This window comes from Zalophus californianus, chromosome 16, assembly GCF_009762305.2.
Source record: "Zalophus californianus isolate mZalCal1 chromosome 16, mZalCal1.pri.v2, whole genome shotgun sequence".
Taxonomy (NCBI): Eukaryota; Metazoa; Chordata; class Mammalia; order Carnivora; family Otariidae; genus Zalophus; species Zalophus californianus.
The window spans coordinates 9672423-9692860 of NC_045610.1; the positions used below are offsets into that span (position 1 = coordinate 9672423).

A 20438-nucleotide genomic window follows, 5' to 3' on the forward strand; every position below is an offset into this window, starting at 1 on the left:
AATGGACCACTGGGAAAGATAACTGGAGTTAGGGAAATCACTTAGGAGACTGAGTGTAATCCTAGTGAAATGGGGGTAGCCAGAAATAAGGTTATGCCAGTGGGAACAGAGAGATGGACAAATGGGAGAGTTGTTTAAAAATATAGTAAATAAGACCTGGAGATAAATAGGCAGTGAAAAGGAAGAGTTGAGGATATTCTGGTTCTGGCTTTTGCAAATGGGTTTGTGGACAGGGAAAACAATTCACTGAGAAAAGGAAGAGCAGTTTAGGTGTTTTAGAGTTTGGGTGGGTAGGTTACCGCAAGAGCAGAATTAGAGACTAACCATGCTCCATTGAACAAACAACCTCTTGTGATAAATTTAATTTCTATGGCTGCAAAGAATGTGTTGCTCCAAGTTGTTGAAACTGGCTGAGTTTTTTCAACTCATCTATTTCACACAAGTTAATTTCCAGTATCACAAAGCAGTCTATGGATGCACGAACATCGGTCTGTGTAGACAATCTGCTGTTCCCAAAAATACACCTATCACATTTGTTGGAAGGCAAAGGATGAGTTTGGGGAGGACAAAAATATGGGGAAAGCCATATACTGTAATATAGCTTACAGTTGAGTCATTAGGGTTGAACTCCTCAGCAGCCCTAAGCACTGCGCTGCAGTCCCACGAGCAGACAAAGCTCGGGTACCGCCACCAACTCGACTCCGTCTCTGGCGTTCGCGCTCTCCCTTGGGTGAATCCCACACCACCGATGCGGTCCGATACTCTCGCGAGAGGGAAAGAGACCACAGCTCCTTCGATTCTCCCAACCGCGCCACGTGTGCTCCCACCTGCAGAGAAACGGAGTCTGGCCACGCCCAGGGGCTTCTGGGATTCGTAGTTCCGGGGCTGGCTGAGGCCTGCCGGCCTTGCCCCGCTCCTTCTTACGCATGCGCGACTCTGAGCTGGCCCAAGAAGTTCGTAGCCTTTGTCAGGCCCGGGATGGGAGGTGAGTTGGGTGTTCCCGTGGCGCTCTTCTCCGCTCAGCCCTGATGGTGGCCCCTGGGGTATCAGTTCGTGCCGAGTCGGGGCTGGAGTGCGCGTTTGTGGAAGGGGCCTCGAAGGCGAACCATGAGCCCCATCCCTTCGCGCTCCGGCCCGAATCCCGCCCGCGGCTGCCGCCTCCCCGGGACGCGGGTGCGAGCGCGGTGCCGGCGGGTGCGCGAGGGGCGGGGCGCGGGGCAGTCGCGGGGCTTTGGGGAGAGCCCGGAGCGCGGCGGGATTTGTCTGCGCGCCTGGTACCTGGCTGGTCCCTTGCAGCCGCTCGGTGCCCCCAGGGACAGCTGCAGGCGGCAGGGACAGGCACCTGGCACCCAGCCTCAGGGATGCTGTCCCCGGGTTTCTAGGTTCCAGCCTCGTAGGACAGAGCCAGGCTCGAGAGTGAGGAAGAAATCCGACCCGACCTGATCGAACGAAGCCTTCCAGCAGAGCCCCGGGAGGGAAGGCAGGAAGGAGGACGAAGAGGCCACGGGGGCTTCTCGCTGTTCCGCCTGGAGAAGTCTGAACTGGGCGGGGGGGGTGGGGGGTGGGAGGGGGGACGGAGATCGGAATATTCAGAACCCGGAGCAGGTGGTGATCATGGAGACCGACTTGGCCGACATGCCCGAGAAGAGAGGTAAGAGTTGCTCAAGTGTTGTTGAAGTTGTGTTGTGGAAGGGCGAAATTCTTAGTTGCCTCACAGGAGGTGGCTCTTGGCGGAGAGGGCCGTCCGTCTCCTTTGTCTGGGGGAGCGATGGGCTCTTGGAGGGAGCACGAAGGGCTTGGTGTGGCATCCACCCCCCTCTCCTCTCCAGCTGGGCGTACAATGGACCCTTCAAAGCCACCCCCGGAATCCGAGCGGAAGGTTAGCTTGTAAGGCGTGAGCATGGCCTCGATTACTTTTTCTCACGCCTTCTTCCTCCCAGATGATTATGCCAACCAAGCCTCAGTCATGGGTCTGAGAATTTAGCTTTTTGGTTGGCAAAAATATTTTCCACACCTTTTTTGCCACTTTGCACGATTACCATGTGATTTCAATAAGCAAATCATTTTTTGTGTTTTATAGGAGAAAACGGGCCTAGAAGTCAGTGGCTGGCTTCCAGTTTACTAGAGCAGTCTTTGTTGAAGTTTGGTCTGTAGCCTACATCAGGATTACCTTTCTGAACGCCTGTTAGATTTCTAGATTGCCGCAGACTCAACTAATGATAATTATTTGGAGGTGGGATACAGCAGTCTTCATTTTAAATAAGCCTGCAGGGTGATTTTTGTAAACTCTTGAGCCTGTTTTTCTGATATGAACATTAAGCTCAGGGAGAAAACTGACTTAGTTTTATTTCTAGAACAGAGAGTGCCATCTTTCCAGAATGTGTTAGAATTATAGCAACTGAGTGAATTTAAGTCCTGAGTAGCAACACTTCTGGACATTTCTCCATGACCTGGGATCCTGGGTTGTTTGGGGCTCCCTTCCCTTACAGTGTTTGTAGGGAGCAGCATGAGTATGGTGGAGGGAATTTTAGACTTGTAAATCTGAGTCACAAGATGGATCTAGGCCCCATCATTACTGCTTTCTTGCCCTTAGCTCGGTCTTCCCAGGATTCTCCCTTTTCCCAAGAGCGGAGCACAGAAGAGGGAGAAGTGCCAGCTCTGCACCTCACAGCCAGATCCCAGGTGAGTGTGAGTCTCTACTGATTATTAAAAATACCCCCTTATTTCTGGGAGTACAGATGCACTCCCTTGTTTCTGAGGTGGCGTTTCTTTGTCCACTAGAGCCCGTATAATGGAGAGCTCGGTTCCAGTTCTAAGGGACTACTCGGGTATCTAATGGACTCAGTAGAAAATGTCTTCTACGTACCCACAGTACCTTCTCCGCCTAGTATTTATCGTCATTCAATAGGCATGTAGAAAGCATTGCCCTTCTTTGAACTTTTATGCTTATTTCTGTGCTTGGATAACATAGGAAACTATTTTAAAAGTAAATTTGGGGGGCGCCTGGGTGGCTCAGTCGTTAAACGTTTGCTTCGGCTCAGGTCATGATCCCGGGGTCCTGGGATCGAGCCCCCCCATCGGGCTCCCTGCTTGGCGGGAAGCCTGCTTCTCCCTCTCCATCTCCCCCTGCTTGTGTTCCCTGTCTTGCTGTGTCTCTGTCAAATAAATAAATAAAATCTTTAAAAAATAAATAAAAAATAAAAGTAACTGTGGCACGTACCTATTAAAATACGTTTGTCTAGGGGAAACAACATACATATGATTGTTAAATAGAAATTTAAGAAAGCATCTTAAATGCTGAAGTGAATTATGAAGACAAGTATTCAAATAGTTCAAGGAAGTGCTAGAAAGGGAAAGCCTGTGGAAGGTTTGATTTAAAGAGTTAGAATCCAGGCCTCCAAGATGATGAACGCTAAAGTATTTTAGAGGTGAAGTGTTATGTCTGCAGCTTACTTTCGGATCCTCCCCTCCCCAAGAGAATATATATCAAGAATTGGTGAATTTGAGTGGTGCTTGTACTATATGGGTGAATAGTGTGTTAGTCTCTCAATTTTTTTGTGTATTTGAACATTTTTATGAAAAGAGCTCTCCATGATGTGTGTGGCATACCTCTGCTAGCCTTTCTTTTTGCTGCTATAATCCAGAGTGTAAAAAGTAGACATTGCATATTTAATTTTTTTATTTATTTAAGCAGTCTCCACACCCAACATGGGGCTCGAACTCACGACCCCAAGATCAAGAGTCATAGGCTCTTCCGACCAAGCCAGCCAGGAGCCCCTCCTCAGGATCCTTATATACTTGCTTATTTCCATTGGTTTCTCAACTGCCTTACATGAGTATTAAAGACTGTATCAGTCAAGAAGTTTTAAGTTGCAGCTCATGAAAATTCAAACTGGCTTAAGCAAAAAGAGTTATTGAGTAACATAACTGAAAAATCCAGGTATGGCTGGAAATAGAACCCAAACGGTAATATGAGCACATATTCTCTCCATTTCATTGAGCTTTTTTTTTTCCCCCCTCTCATTGGATTTTGCTCTCAAGCAGGCTTTTTTTCCCTGGTGCCTGTTCCTAACAAATTTAGGCTTACATCTTCACATGTTGAAGAGCAGAGAAAAAAAGCATCTTCTCTCCTAGTCATTGCAGCTCAAGTCCTGGAATTAGCTCTTGAATGGGTATTAGGTACATTCTGGCACCACTATGGGCCACATATAATTGTAATTCTCTAATTAATTGATGAGACCTAGGGAATATACCTGCACACACTCATACAAACACACATCCCACCCATGAGTCATTGTTGGAATTGGTACTACGTGAACTATACTAACAATAGCCAAGCATAGGGGCCAGAGGAGAATCAGGGTGTAGGTACCAGAGGGAGGGTGAATGCTTTATATATTTCAACACTTTGATAATGGATTCAAGACTGTTACAGCTTCAGGGTGGATTAAATCTCTTATGGAAAAAAAAAACAACGCTCTTTCGCATTGCATTAGATTTTGTTTGATACTAACAACTACCTTTCTTACTAGAATTTGCCTGGGCTATTTTTTTTTTAATCTTTAACTTACTAGATTTTTAAAAATATTAAAGTTTTAATTCTTGCTCACTGTAACCAGGTGAACAGCACAGACATATATAAATTTAAAGGTAAAGATAGTATGACCTCCCCAAATTCAGCCCTCCCCCTCTCCCTACTGAGGATAACAGTTTGGTGTATATCTCTTTCCACTTTCTTCTTATCCCCAGCTTTGGGATTTTTGTTTGAGTGTCCTTTCTGTATACAGGATGTGGTTTTTTTTAAAAACCCATTCTATAAGGTAAATGAACTAATTCATATTAATTACTTTTTTTTTTAAGATTTTATTTGACAGAGAGAGAGTACAAACAGGGGGAGCGGCAGAGGGAGGGAAAGAAGCAGGCTCCCCACTGAGTAAGGAGCCCGACGCAGGGGCTCAATCCCAGGACCCTGGGATCATGACCTGAGCCAAAGGCAGACGCTTAAGTGACTGAGTCACCCAGGCGCCCCCATATTAACTACTTTTATGTTTCAAATTTTTCTTGCCTTGTGATTTTTATAATTGTTTATTATGCTTTCTTTATTCTTTTGTATTTCCTGCCTTTTGTGCAAGAGTTTGCATTTTTGTTCTGTTTTTTTTTTTTTCTTTTAATGGTTTGGAAATTAATTTCTATCGAGTGTCATTTTGGGTATAGATATGCAGATGATAGGATCAAGGTCATTTTTCCTCATAATATCTACTCAGTGGCTACTTAATGATTTTTGTATTTTATTTTCCAAGGATGATTCTTGGTTTTGTTTTGTCTTGTTTTTATTCTTGTTACTTAAATCTCAGATTATTTCTACTTTGGGAACTTTATTTTGAAATAATTTTAGACTTAAATAAATGATGTAAATAGTAAAAAGATTTTTTATATACTCTCTACTCAGATTCTCCAAAAGTTAACATTTACCTCACTTACTTAAATTTGTAAATTTTGTGTTATATAAACTTGATCCTATGAAATTTACACAGGAACATTTATATCTTGTACCTTCAATTAATTTGTTCCTGTTAGGTTCTAGTTTAATGCTTTTTGCCTTGAATTCCGTGCTTGACTGGATTTGGTGCTCACTGCCATTCTTTTCATTGTATGACTTCTTCACATTTGCAAGTTCTGTATTTCAGTTCATCTTCTGATTGGCTAGATTGATTCTTTACGTTTTTATTGAGGACTCACAAGGAGAATGACTCAGACATGCCTTTTTCCTCTGCCTGAATTCTGTTTACTTTGTAGACTGCATTGTTGGTCCAGTTGGTTCATGTTTTAACTCTTTATTCCCCAGAAAAATGATAGTCTCAACGGAGAAACCATAGTCTTCTTTGGGTTCTCATACTGAATCCAGCACAGTGTGCCTGGCACTTGATTGATACCCAGTGACTTTATACATAGAGTATTCCAAATCTGAATACATTAGAATGCTTGTCATTTATCACAGTCATTTCCCATCCTGTGTATAGCTTATGCATCTATCTAGGGCCAGCAGAAACTGGGGGGTGAAATTGAGTCTGTCAAGTGAGAGATGGTGAACAAAAGTATGTTTATGTCTTAGGCATCAGTGACATTCAAGGACGTGGCCATGGATTTTACCCCAGAGGAGTGGGGGAAGTTGGATCCTGCACAAAGGGAGGTGATGCTGGAGAACTATAGGAACCTGGTCTCGCTTTGTAAGGATGGGTTCTCATCGTGACTCTGGAATCCGCATATGGGGACATCATTACATTATTGAAAGTGAAATAGCTTAACAAAGCCTTCACTTTTGCATTCAGAAATCATAAAATATTGATCCCTTTGGGCCCAGAGAAAATCTGTTTCTGCCCTAGGTTCTTGGTGAAATGTCTATGCTGGTTTTGTTTGAAAAGTCTTTGGATTCGAATGATAGAAACCTAATTCACACTGGCTTAAAGGGGATAACAAATCTTGATTCAGGGAATCATATGTATTGACAAATTTTCTTAATTTTTTTAAACACGTGGCTTGGCTTTGCCCCATAATAGCTTTATTCTTAGGATCTCCGCATATGGTAAAGATGGACTTTGGCAGCTCTAAGATTACATGATTCTTCCAGTTAGAGAGAGTACTCTCTGGCCAGTGTGGATCTTGTGCTCACCTCTTTGGGGGGGTGTGCACGTGTGCACATATATGTGTTCATATGGGGGTAGAAGAAACTGTGTTAACTCTTCCCAGTGATATTTATACATGAACATGTATAAATTATATCTGAACCCTTAATTTGTTGCCATTATTTTCCAGTTGAATGCTTTTTGCCTTGAATTAATTTTGTGCTTATGTAATAAATTCCCTGAGAAAGTGGGTTCTGGTTACTGAAGAAGGAAGAAAGGGAAAAACCATTAGAAAGAAGACAAAAACTCTAGTCACCACGGTCACAACTTTTGGGTGCTGCCGCGGAGATCCCACTTTCTCCATTTCTTCCTGAAGCTAAGGACTCACCTGCAGTGTCTCCCTGGAACTTACACAATAGAGAAAGAGAAATTCTCTCTCTCTCTCTTTTTTTTAAGCTCTATGCCCAATGTGAGGCTTGAACTCACGACCCTGAGATCAGGGGTCACGTGCTCTATGGACTGAACCAGCCAGGCGCCCTGAGAAGTTCTCTTCTTTTTGACAGGCAAAAACATTTGCCTTTTCCAATGCATATAAGCTCCTTACCAGACCCAGACTTGCTGCAAATATTTTAAACTTCATTCAGAGGCCCATGCTCCCTCATTCCTGACCTGTCTTTGTAGATCAGAGAGTTGGGTCTATGCTATAAAGTAGATCTTTGTGCCCATCACAAATAGTTAAGTCCTGTTATTAAGTCCTCTTTCTTTTTGTTCTTTCTTTTTTTAAATGAGCAGGGCTTCCAGTTTCCAAACCTGAGAACTACAATTTGGAGAATGGAAAAGAACCATTGATGCTTGAGAGAAAAGCCCCCAAAAGCAGCTATTCGGGTGAGTCAGACACATGGGAGTCTTCAGAAATAATAGCCCTACGGGACAGTGTAAAGGGGGCGCTTTTCAGTGCTTAGGAAAGAATATTAGAAATGCCTATGTGCATTTATTTTTTTAATTGTCTTATTTTAAGTGATAGAGCATTTTAAATAATATAAAAGTTGGGGGGAAAAAAGTAACAGGTATTCACTGTCAAAATCAAACATACGCTAATATTTTGCTTCTTTTGCCTTTGTTTCTTTCCTCTGTTTTGCAATATAAAATAAAAATATCATAACTGTACAGTTCTGTGAATTTTCACAAATGGATACATTCATGTAACTAGTGCCCAGATCAAGAAGCAACCTTACCAGCCTGGAAGTACTCTTGTCGCTTCATTCCTTCCAAGGGTAACCTTATCCTAACTTCTAACGCCATAGATTAGTTTTGGCTGTTCTTGAACTATGTTCCAGCATCTGGCTTTCTTCACTGAACATTACTGTGAGATAACAGCCATGTCATTGCATGTAGTTTTAGTTCATTCTCTTTGTTGTGCAGACTTTTATTATGTCACTATACCAGTTTATCCATTCTCTTGAGATGGGCATTGGGGAGGTTTCCAGTTTGGGGCTATATGAATAGTGCTGCAGTGTATATTCTTTAATATGTCTTCTGGCAAACACAGACAGGCATACCTTGGAGATAGTGTGGGTTTGGTTCCAGACCACCAGAGTAAAAAGCAAGTATTGCAATAAAGGAATTCAAATTAATTTTTTAAATTTCCCATTGCCTGTGAAAATTAGGTTTGTATGATGCTATAGCCTATTAAGTGTATAATACCATTAAATTTTTTTTAAAATGTACATACCTTGGGACGCCTGGGTGGCTCAGTCGGTTAAGCGTCTGCCTTCGGCTCAGGTCATGATCCCAGAGTCCTGGGATCGAGTCCCGCATCGGGCTCCCTGCTCGGCGGGAAGCCTGCTTCTCCCTCTGCCTCTGCCTCTCTCTCTCTCTGTCTCTCATGAATAAATAAACAAAATCTTTAAAATAATAAAAATAAAAATGTACATACCTTAATTAAAAGATTGTTAAAAACTCTAACTGTCGGGGTGCCTGGGTGGCATAGTCAGTTAAGCATCAGACTCTTGATTTCAGTTGAGGTCATGATCTTAGGGTCATGAGATCGAGCCCCACATCGGGCTCTGCACTCAATGCAGAGTCTGCTTGAGATTCTCTCCTTCTCCCTGTGCCCCTCCCCTAACTTGTGTTTGTGCCCTCTAAAATAAATAAATAAATAAAATCTTTAAAAAAAACAAAGTTTCTTAAAAAGAAAAAAGAAAGAAAAAAATTTACAGATTTAGTTAAAGTTCTTTTATTTGCTTTCTCCCTAGAAATAACTAGTTAGGGCACATCATTCTAATGTGTGGACATATACGTATACACATGTCAAAAAACAATTACATATATATAGTATTATGTTATACTTTTTATTTTGTGATCCAGTTTTTTTTTTAAACTTCACCTTGTGTTTTGATAGTAATCCATGTTAAAACAGATGAATTGCATTTGTTTTGACTCCTGTGGAGTAAGTCCATCGTGTGACTAAATTAAATGGTTTGTTTTACCTTTGCCGTTAATAAGAGTCGCAATGATCATCGTTTTGTTGGCTCTTTGTATTCATCTTGAGAGATGGTTTAGGTGCGTAATCAGAATAACTGCTGGATCTTAAAGTATCATCTCATGTTTAGCTTTATTAGGACCTGCCAAGGTCCTTCCACCATCCTGGTAAACAGTTGATGCTATCAGATTTAGTAATTTGCAGCAGTCTGTTGGGTATGAAATGAAATTTCATGATTTTTAATTTACATTCTCTGGTTATGAATAAGTTTGAGTACTTCATATGCCTGTTAGTTATTCAGGCTTCCTCTTTTGTAAATTACCTGTTTGTAGCCTTTGTCTTGTTTTTTGAAACTGGGCCATTCACATATTTCTCTTGATTTGTTGGATTTCTTTATACATTTTAAATAGTACTGTATGACAGAGGTACCATTACAAATTGGTGAGAAAAAAAATGGTTGTTTTTATCTGTGGCTCATTCTATTTTAAGGTGTCTTATACATACAGAATTTAAAAATTTTAGGGGCGCCTGGGTGGCTCAGTCGGTTAAGCGGCTGCCTTCGGCTCAGGTCATAATCCCAGGGTCCTGGGATTGAGCCCCGCATCAGGCTCCCTGCTCGTCGGGAAGCCTGCTTCTCCCTCTCCCTCTGCCTGCTACTTCCCCTGCTTGTGCTTTCTCTCTCAAATAAATAAATAAAATCTTTTAAAAAAAAAATTAAAAATTTTTAATGTTATCAGATTTCTTTTTTTTTAATGCTTTACCTTTTTTTCTGAATTGTCTTCTTTATTCCAATGTCAGGAAAACAATCTGTACTTTATTCCAAAATGTTCAAGTTTTGGGGCGCCTGGGTGGCTCAGATGGTTGGGCATCTGCCTTCAGCTCAGGTTGTGATCTCCAGGTCCTGGGATCAAGCCCCAGGTTGGGCTCCCGGCTCAGCGGGGAGCCTGCTTCTCCCCCTCTCTCTGCCTTTCCCCTTGCTTGTACTCTCTCTGTCTCTCTCTCAAATGAATAAATAAAATATTTAAAAAAATAAAATTAAAATGTTCAAGTTTTGTCTTACAGGTAGGTCCTCTTGGGGCTTTTTTGCATATTGTGTGAATAAGGAACTACTGTTATCTTTTTTCCATGCTTAAAGCTGATAGTCCAGCATCGTTTATTGAAAAATCTGCATTTTGTCACAGATTTGTAACACCAACTCTGGTAAACTCTTGTCCTGTTTACACTTCGGTCTGTTTCTAGACTCTCTGGTTTACTTGTCTATCTGTGCTGCACTAACAGTTGTTTGAATTATTATACTTTATAGTATGTATATCTCTAAAAGGAAATCTTGCTTTAATATTCTGCTTTTTAAAATCTTGTTCTTTGGAATACTGAGTTTTAAAATCTTCCCCTGTGATTATCGATTATGTCTGTTTCCCCTTGTAGGTCTGTCAGTTTTTGTGACTTGCCTATTCACCACCCTTCTCCCTTTTTATATGGGAGATATTGCCATTTTCCGAATGATCTAGAAGAATCTTCATACATGAGGCATATATTCCTTGTCAGACATTTTTGCTAGTTTTTACTTCAGTTTTGCTGTGCTTTTTAGTGTACAAATTTAATGCATTATAATCTTCTAAGTTTTCTGATTTTTGATTACTACTTCAAAAGTTCTCCCTCTAAGATCAAAGAAATACTTGCTTCTGTTCTCTTATATTTGTCCTTTAATTTTTCTTTTAAATCCTTAATCCATTTGGAATCTCCTCTTCTCTGGTCGTATCTTCTAACTTTCTGAACAATTGAATGTTTGAATTGCTCAAGGCTTGGTTTTAATCTCTCATCCCCCTATATACTTGGAATCATAAACTTAAGTGTCTACATGGGACAGCAGGTAACCTATCAGAGTGAAGCAAGCAAGGTAAGTAGGGTGGGACTGATAAACTGGAAGAACACACACCTCAACCAAAAGGAGTGGCCATTCTTCCATTAGCTCGAACTCAAAAGCTGGCAAATTTTTTTATGCAAAGGGCTAGATAGTGAATAATTTATCTTGTGAGACATATGGCCTCTGTTGCAACTCCTCAGTCTGCCATGGTAGTATGGAAAGCAGTCTTAGTTCATAAATGAATGGGTATGGTTGTGTTCCAATAAAACTTTATTTAGAAAAATAGCAGCAAGCTATAATTGCCAGTCTTTGCTCCAGTTGATTATTGTCATGCAGTATGCTTCTAGTTTTTTCCAAGAGAAACCCAAAATTTGAATTTCTTTGTGAAATCTCTCCATTATTAAATGTCACCAATCTCAAAAATTTCTATAAATAGTGTGGGCCAAACAAAACATGTCTGAGTGTCAGGTTTGTCCCACTGGCCACCTGTTTGCAGCCTCTGTTTTCTCCCACAACCAAATTATCAGCTCTATCTAGATGAATCCCAAATTTGTATTTCCAGCCTAGATATCTCCTCTGGCCCCCTGTTCTAAACATTTGTGTAACTATTTGACGTCTCCATGTGCTTATGTTAAAGATGCCTCAATAAAGCATGTTTAAAACATTGTTTGGGGGCATCTGGGTGGCTCTTAACCTAAGTCTATGACTCTTGATTTCTGCATAGGTCGTGATCTCACAGTTGTGTAATCCAGCCCAGCGTGGATTCTTCATCTCCCTCTCTGCCTCCTGCCGCTCATGTGTGCTCTCTTTTAAATAAATACATAAATAAATAAAAATTAACTAACTAAATAAATAAATGAGTGCCTGATATAGGCCCAAATTCTCCATCCTCCCAGTAGGATCCTTTTCCAGTTATTGTCTTAATGACACTCTGTCTTACCAAATTGCAGAAGTCAGAAATCTATGAACAGTTTTTACACTTTCCTCTCTTTCTTAATCCAGTTCAGCTTTGCATTTATCCAGTCATACTGTAAATATTTTTTTTCATTGTTAGCATCCCTCCATCTCTCTCTTGTTTGCCTGGACCACTGTGATTATCTTGATTCTACCTTTGTCCCCATAGATTTACACCAGTCTTTTATATCACAGTGAGAGTGATGGTTTCAAAATACAAATCTGATGGTGTCATCCTTTTGCTTAAAACATTCCAGTGTCTTCCCATTGCTCTTAGGATAACAACCAAAACCCTTGAGGCCTACACAGTCTTAAAAAAGCTGGCTTTTACTCATTATTCCAACCTAATCTCACACCTACTCTCCCTGTTTTTGTACTCTAGCATAGCGGTTCTTAAGTACTTTGGCATCACACGTTTAAAATTACTGAGGACCCTAAAGAGGTTTTTTTTATATACTTATATTTTATGTTTTGGTTATATTTACCAATACTTACTGTATTAGAAATGAAAAATTCTTTAAAGTTTAAACTGTGAAATCATTTAAAATAACAAAACCTATTTCATGTTAACACAAATAATACAATTTTTATAAAAACCCCTATATGCTGCAAAAAAAATTCATTGGCAAGAATGCATTGTTGTACATTTCTGCAAATCTATATTCTCACTCCTGCTTCTGAATGCAGTTTGCTGTGACATGTTTTGGTTGACTTGTATGAAGGAAATCCAGCCTCACACCAGTATATAGTTGGAAAAGGGAGAAATATTTCATAGCTTTTTCAGATAAGTGTGGCTATTGTGATATTACACCAAAACTGGGCGAGTGTTAAATTCTTTTTTTTTTTTTTAATATTTATTTGAGAGAGTGTGCACTTGCATGCCTATGAGCAGGGAGAGGGGCAGAGGGAGAGAATCCTCAAGAAGACTCCCCACTGAGTGTGGAGCCCAACGCGGGGCTTGATCCCAGGACCCTGAGATCATGACCTGAGCCAGAATCAAGAGTTGGACGCTTAACTGACTGAGCCACCCAGGTGCCCTTGGGCAAGTGTTACTTTCTTAAAGATCAGCTATAATGTGGCATCTGGAACCAGATCCATGAATTTTTCATACTCTTGTTAAAATCTACTGATCTTCTGGAAAATACTGGTTCACTGAGTTATGCAGATCTCCTAAGTATTGACACATTCGATTAGATAGTGTTTTTTAAATCACAACTTTTAATATCACCACTGACCTTATCAGAAAAGTCTTTAAGGATTAAGAAGCTACCAAGCTCTCCAGAGCAGATACAAGTTTTCCAAAATTCTTTCTGCCCAAAAGCTGAAATTTCATTGAATACTGTTGTTTTCCTTGAATTGACAAGCTCACTTTGTTCATTTTTGAGGAAATGTCAAATACTCAACTTGGTTAACATATTTTTTCTGTCAGTCATTCTTCCAAGTAAAAACTGTGGTCCATGAAGAAAGTGGCTAGTTGAGCTCACAGGTCAAATGATCCCACGAGTGGTTTTCTTCAAGACAACCAGCATACTTTGATATGAACAGAATTGCTTTATGAATATTTTCTATTTCATCAATTCCAAATTTTAAGAGGACATATACTCAAGGCTTGAAATTTAATAAAATCAATAATGTTTACTGTATCCTGAGACATTTTTAAGTGAAACTGGCTCCTTTTTTTCTTAACTGAGAGTACATGGCAGGGAAGAATAACAGGTGCTAGTAAGTTTGTTGTCATTGTCCTAATTTGTGCTAAGTCATAAGTAGTTTTACCATGATTACTTTTGTAACAGTGCCAGTGACAAGACATTGAAAGAGGCAAATAACATCTAAACATCATATTGAAAATAGTTTTGAACTTCTGGCTTCCTGGGGGTTTATGGACCATACTTTAAGATTTCTACCTACGTCCCTATACCAGCCTTATTACATCAGACTATTAGCACTTACGCTGTGTCAGAATTTTTAGTGGTTTACACTCCTTTAATGCTTATTAAGGTAGGTATTGTCATTATTTCTCATGAAGTAGGTACTGTTACTGCCCATCTTACACATAAAGAAACTGAAATAGATTAAATAATTTGCCCCAGGTCACACAGTTTGTAAGCAGCAGAACTGGGATTATCTTCATGCATTCGGATTCCAGAGTCCCTGCTCTCAACCACTGCTTTCCTTGTATGTTCCTCTCACCCTGGCATTTTGGTTCATATCATTCCCTCTCCCTGGAATGCTCACCTCTGTGCTTTTGTACCGATTATCTGCAACACTCACCTGAACTCCAACCCCACTTTCATTTCAGCTAAGTGATTTACTTCCTCAGAGAAGTCTCCCCTCATCTCCCTAGATTTCCCCTCTTATATTTTTCCATAGGGTCATTTGCCTTTTATTCCTCAATACTTTGCCTTAATTATGACAGGTGCATTTTTATATGCATTTGTGAATGTTAGACTAAATTCTCTCCCCTCGTGTGCATGTGTCTTTCCCTAGTGCCTAGCACAGAGCCTAGCGTATGGTAGATATTCAGTGGATAACTGTTGAATAAATGGATAGAAGAGTAGCTTGGTGAAGGAATAGAATTCATTTGGCTGTATAGAATGAGGGACAGATCTAACTTAATTTTCTTCTAAATGTGTAATCAGTTGTCATAGCACCATTTGTTGGAAAACAAAATCTCTTGTTGACTGACTGAAATATCACCTTTGTATTGTTTTTAATTGTATATGCTCGACTTTCTGAAGTTGCTCTTCTGTTTCATTGATCTGTCTATTCCTTTGACCCACCACATTCTTTAAATTATTTTAGCTTTATAAAGGAGTTTTATATTAGATATAAAAATTCTAATATAGTAGATATATTTAGAGAGGTCTAGCTTCCATCCCTGCTCTCTCTATTCTGATATTTTCCCTATAGGCAACCATTTTCATTACTGTTTCATTTGTCTGTCCTTGGTTTTTGAAAATATAACCAAATATGGACATATATTTGTATCTCACCCCCCATTTTTTCTACATAAAGAGTAGCAAACCATACACACTCACTTTCAGCTTGCTCATTTTTTTTAAAATTATTTTATAATGTATCCTGGCAATATATTCATATCTATATATGGAGATCTTTCTGATGTTTTAAAAAGTTGCATTTTATGTCTGCATCATAGTGTATTTAATCAGCTCTCTAAAATCGATATTGAGATGTTACCAGTCTTTTGCTATCTCAGTGTTACAATGAGTAGCCTTGTGTCCATATAATATCATATATTTGCCATTATATCTTTGGGAGATCATAGGAGATTTTTGATCAGAGATGTATTATAAAAACATTGTTAGGGAAGAATTAAACTGAAAATGGAATACATATTTGGACATGAGTAGGACTGGATGGCTGGAAACCTAGAAGTCATAATGTCCTATACACTAAAGTGATAACTATATTTATTACAGCAGTAGGTATTCAATAAGAATTTGTTTCTTCCCTCTTCTGATCTAGTGTGCTCTTTTCCTGCTCATCCAGTGATATATTGCTTCATCTGCATCTCTCCTTCTCCTGTATTTCTGGTCATCTTTTACCCCCTTTTGACTATCCTGGATAAGGTCTTCTCATTTTCTCCACATATACTGTACATTTCTTTCCTTCCATTTGCTTCTCTTCACAAGTCATCTTAAAAAGTCAGACCCACATACTCCTCGGAAGCATGTTTTTCATCTTTAATAGCTGTTACAGAACTGTCTTTTGTTGAGCAGTGAAAACAAAGGAAATTTCCATTTCCAATTTCTTTCAGACCTGGAGACTAAACCTGAGGGCAAAGATTCAACTTCAGTGCAAGATATTTCCAAAGAAGAATCATGTCAGACTGTAATAATAGACAGACTGACAAGGAATAGTGTCTATGACTCCAACTTGGAAACAACTCTTGAATGTGAAAATTGGTTAGAGAATCAGCAAGGAAATCAGGAGAGACACTTGAGAGAAATGTTCACCCACGTGAATTCACTCCCTGAAGAAAGAGCTCATGAACATGATGTATACTGGAAAAACTTGAGTCAGAAGTCTGTTCTTCTCACTCAAGACAGAGCTCCCAAAGGATCCTATGCCTTCCATACACTTGAAAAAAGGTTGAAACAGAAATCAAACTTAATGAAAAAGCAAAGAACCTGTAAAGAAAAAAAGCCTCATAAATGCAACGATTGTGGTGAACTCTTCACGTACCATTCAGTGCTTATTCGACACCAGAGAGTGCATACTGGAGAGAAGCCCTATAGCTGCAGTGAATGTGGGAAATCTTTTAGCCACAGAGCTAATTTAACTAAACATCAGAGAACTCATACTAGAATTCTGTTTGAATGCAGTGAATGCAAGAAAGCCTTCACAGAAAGCTCATCCCTTGCGATACATCAGCGAATTCACGTTGGAGAGAGACCGTATGAATGCAGTGAATGTGGAAAAGGTTTTAATCGAAGTACACATCTTGTGCAGCATCAGTTGATTCATACTGGAGTGAAGCCTTATGAATGTAATGAATGTGATAAAGCTTTCATTCATTCATCAGCTCTCATTAAACATCAACGAACTCATACTGGAGAGAAACCCTATAAATGTCAGGAATGTGGGAAAGCCTTCAGCCATTGTTCATCCCTTACTAAACATCAGAGAGTTCATACTGGAGAAAAACCATATGAATGTAGCGAATGTGGAAAAACCTTTAGTCAGAGCACACATCTTGTTCAGCATCAGAGAATTCATACTGGAGAGAAACCCTACGAGTGTAACGAATGTGGGAAAACCTTCAGCCGGAGCTCAAATTTTGCTAAACATCAAAGAATTCATATTGGAAAGAAACCATACAAATGTAATGAATGTGGGAAAGCCTTTATTCATTCATCAGCTCTTATTCAACACCAGAGAACTCATACTGGGGAGAAGCCCTACAGATGTGATGAATGTGGGAAAAGCTTTAAGTGCAGTTCATCCCTCATCAGACATCAAAGAATTCATACTGAAGAGCAACTCTGAAAAATTACTGAATGTGAAGAAATGTAAGTTGGCTTTATCACTGTGTTAAAATACCTGAGTGTTTAGGTGGAACACCCATAAAATGCTGCTTGAGGACCAATTCTTTATGCGTCTACTTTTACTTGCATAACACGTAGTTTTGAGCCATAGACACAATGTTCCTTATATCCATTGATTTGATCATTACGAAAGCTTCTGGCCAGGGATCTCAAATTTTGATCTCCATCCCCCACCACCACTACCAAATAACCCTTTCATGGAAATTCAAGAAATCCTTGGGAGTGGATAGCAATCTGATCCTTGTGAAGTCTGGTTCCTCCCTCTCTTTGTCACATGAAAGCCTTGTTACAGCATCTCACTCGGTAAGGAAATTCTTATTTGTAAACGTAGGTAGAGGACTCCTATCTCTATCATCAGGAAAACACAGAGTTGTTCCTCTTTGGATCCGAAGTAGAGCTCCAGATGTACAGCTACTGTCATTTCTCCAGGAAGGGTTAATTCTTTTACATTAGCTGTAAAATGTTAAGGTTAAGAGTTGAAATATGCTCTGGATTCCCTCCCTCCCCCAAAGGCTACTGTCTAATTTGATGAACATAAATAGACTGTATTGCAGGTTCTAAGTTGTGTTCACTTGGATTCTGCTGGTCATAAGTTTAGATCATTGTTATCCCTCTGCTGTGTAGATTTTCATTTTCTACTTCTTTGGAATTTCCCTGAAGTTAAGAATGGGTCAAAATCTTAACTGCAGTTTTCAATCAAATGCCTCTTTTCTTATCCTTGGCATTGAATGAGTCTTTGGTTTTTCTATAATCAAAGTATTAGGGATATTTCATTTCCAACTCGTTCACTTACAGTTATTCTGCTTTCTGTAAACCATGCTTTGTCACTTTGAGAAAAAGCCCCTAGGATGTTGAGGGTCTGAAAAGTTGATGAATTCAATATGTTATTATATTTAGGGTCCTAGTCAAGAAGGAGAACTTGGGACTCTGAAGCAACTCTGGGACACGAGAACACACCTTCCTGTCAAATATGGAAAATAGTTCACAGGACAGTAACTCACTGGAGGATAACCGCTTCCCTCTATGAAGAAGAGGTTGCCGTTTCTCTGGCTTTCATGTCTACCTACATTTTTTGTTGTTATTGTTCTCCCTATATGTTTATTGGGCTATATCCCAGAGCCCTAAAAAAGGTAGAAAAGGCATGAAACCACATGGTAAATTACATGGGTGACCAAAAACCAGGGATGAGATTGGAAACACAGGAAGCAAAAGTTCAAATATTTAGCAAAACAGTATACGAATGTCAGTTTTTATTGTTACTCTATGAAAAGAAGAGTATTGAAAAGATAGAAGGGAAATAGTTACAGGTTTCTTCTTTCTCTTCTCCTAAATTCTATCCTTTATGAACATTCAACAACCAGTCCATTCTCTTGCCTTCACATTATCTCTGTTATTTCTTAAAATTCCTTCTCCGTAAACCTTAGTTGTATTATTGAGAAGTAGAGGAAGAGAGTTTAGAGCAAGATCATTAAGGATGAATGGGTTAAATCCAGCCGTGATGGAAATTAAAACAATAGGAAATGGGGCTGAAAGGACTGGGAGAGGTTTTGGAAAGAACAAAAAACATGTCGGGGGGGGTGGAGGTGGGTGGGAAGGCTCAGGGACTGAGGTCAGGGTAGGACGCTGACAGGAACAAGGTAAAAGGAAAGGTGCTCACTCAGCTCTCTTCACCTTAATACTCAGTATTCATGTTCAAAAGTAGGAACTGACAGACTATGACCTGGACCCACGACCAAGTCCGGCCTTCTGCCTTTATCTCTAAATGATGTTTAGTTGGATCTTGACCACACTCGTTCATTTACGTTTATTTGTGCTACAACGTCAGAGTCGAGTAGTTGCAGCAGACATTATGTCCCCCAAAGCCTAAAATACTTGATATTTCTCTATGTGCCAAATGCTTTTGAGTGAAGAAAAATTCATCATTTGGGGGCCAAAATTTGACTCACAAAATAAGATCACTTGGACTTAGCTGAGTTTGAATTCTACCACCTCCAATTAGCATTTATTTGATCTTACTACTTGCTGGCTCTAAGTGTCAGGGTCTTCATCTATAAGATGGAAATAAATCATCCCTCTCTTGTAAGGTTGTGAGGATTAAATAAGACAAAGCATGTCAAAGACCTCACAATAAATTAAACAGCTAGTCTCTATATGTATATGTTTGTAAATATATACATATATATGTATTTTAATGAAACATCAGTCCATTTGGGCTGCTACAACGAAATAACTCACCACAGACTGAGTGGCTTTATAAAGATTCTCACAGTTCTGGAGACTGAGGAGTCCCAAGAACAAGGCACCACCAGGTTCAGTGTGTGGTGAGGGCCTGTTTTCTGGTTCAGGAACCACCATCTTTTTGTTAGGTCTTCACATGGTAAAAGGGTAAGGGGGCTCTGGAGCCTCTTTTACAAGGGAAACTAACCCTTTTCCTGAGAATTCTGCCCTCATGACCTATTCACCTTCCAAAGGCCCCACCTCCTAGTACCATCACACTGGGGATTAGGTTTCAAGATAAATTTGGGGAGGTACAAACTCAACCTGCAATAAGTGGCTAAGCATCAATCAGGTAGAAATTAAGAATGAATGTGTCGGAAACCTGGGTGGCTCAGTCGTTAAGCATCTGCCTTCGGCTCGGGTCATGATCCCAGGGTCCTGGGATCGAGTCCCACATTGGGCTCCCTGCTCAGCGGGAAGCCTGCTTCTCCCTCTCCCACTCCCTCTGCTTGTGTTCCCTCTCTAGCTATCTCTCTCTCTCTGTGTCAAATGAATAAATAAAATCTTAAAAAAAAAAAGAATGTGTCTTCCGCACCTTTTGTTTACCGATCAAGAACTGTCACCATCCTACTGTCGAGCGTATCATAGAGAAGGGGCTTCTCTTTCTGCTCTTGCTTCCATCTGGTGCTGCTCCCTACACAGCTTCCTTGAGACCCTGGGAAATCAGCTTTTTTTTCCCAAGTTCCCTTAACCAGGAACTATCTGATAGTTTCAGAGACTCAAGTTTGTAATTTAATTGCAGTTTAAATAGCGTTAAGAGACTTGCTCTGAGTTAGTTTTACTGGGAACCCTGGCCCTTGACATTTCAATATTTGTTCTGTTTATGTTTGATGTTCAATGTGACTATTTGTACTCCGACATGAATTTTGGAAGTTTTAATGTTCCGCTTTTCAAATGTTTTTGGTTACCTATAAACTAAATTTGACTGCTTTTATTGGTCCACTGTCAATAAAGATGTTTATATATTTGTTGTCAGAAAATTTTGTAAATCACTTCTAAAGTTTCCTAATTTAAGCACAGTTTAAGAGGCAAAGATAGAAAACCAGTCCATTTCTAATTGTCTCATCTGGGCTTCACAACTTCTGAAGACATGGGTTGGGGAATGCCCTACATAGCCCATGTCTCTGCGAGAAGGTTGAAGAGTAGAGGAAGGTTGTTTCTACCAAATG

The 20438-nt window shown here is 40.0% G+C and overlaps 1 protein-coding gene across 3 annotated transcripts; it reads left to right on the top strand.

Annotated features, from left to right (window-relative positions):
* Positions 1-1570: 1570 nt before the first annotated feature.
* On the top strand, positions 1571-20231 carry ZNF286A (zinc finger protein 286A). Of its 3 annotated transcripts, none has more exons than XR_003515362.2 (6): positions 1571-1651; positions 2594-2682; positions 6113-6227; positions 7416-7508; positions 15702-17295; positions 17890-20231. XR_003515362.2 is itself a non-coding variant. In XM_027568145.2 (6 exons), the coding sequence occupies exons 1-5, from the start codon at positions 1615-1617 to the stop codon at positions 16931-16933; spliced, it is 1566 nt and encodes a 521-aa protein (XP_027423946.1). In that variant the 5' UTR covers positions 1571-1614; the 3' UTR covers positions 16934-16956; positions 17890-20231. The 3 variants fall into 3 exon arrangements, 2 of the variants coding, with proteins under 2 accessions (XP_027423946.1, XP_027423947.1); XM_027568145.2 differs by having other exon boundaries at positions 15702-16956; XM_027568146.2 differs by having other exon boundaries at positions 6113-6190; positions 15702-16956.
* The last annotated feature ends 207 nt before the right edge of the window (positions 20232-20438 follow it).

Coding starts and splice junctions, on each gene's coding strand:
- ZNF286A (XM_027568145.2), top strand. CDS start 1,615: ATGGAGACCGACTTGGCCGACATGCCCGAGAAGAGAG. Junction 1,652..2,593: donor CGACATGCCCGAGAAGAGAG/GTAAGAGTTGCT, acceptor TCTTGCCCTTAG/CTCGGTCTTCCCAGGATTCT. Junction 2,683..6,112: donor ACCTCACAGCCAGATCCCAG/GTGAGTGTGAGT, acceptor TTTATGTCTTAG/GCATCAGTGACATTCAAGGA.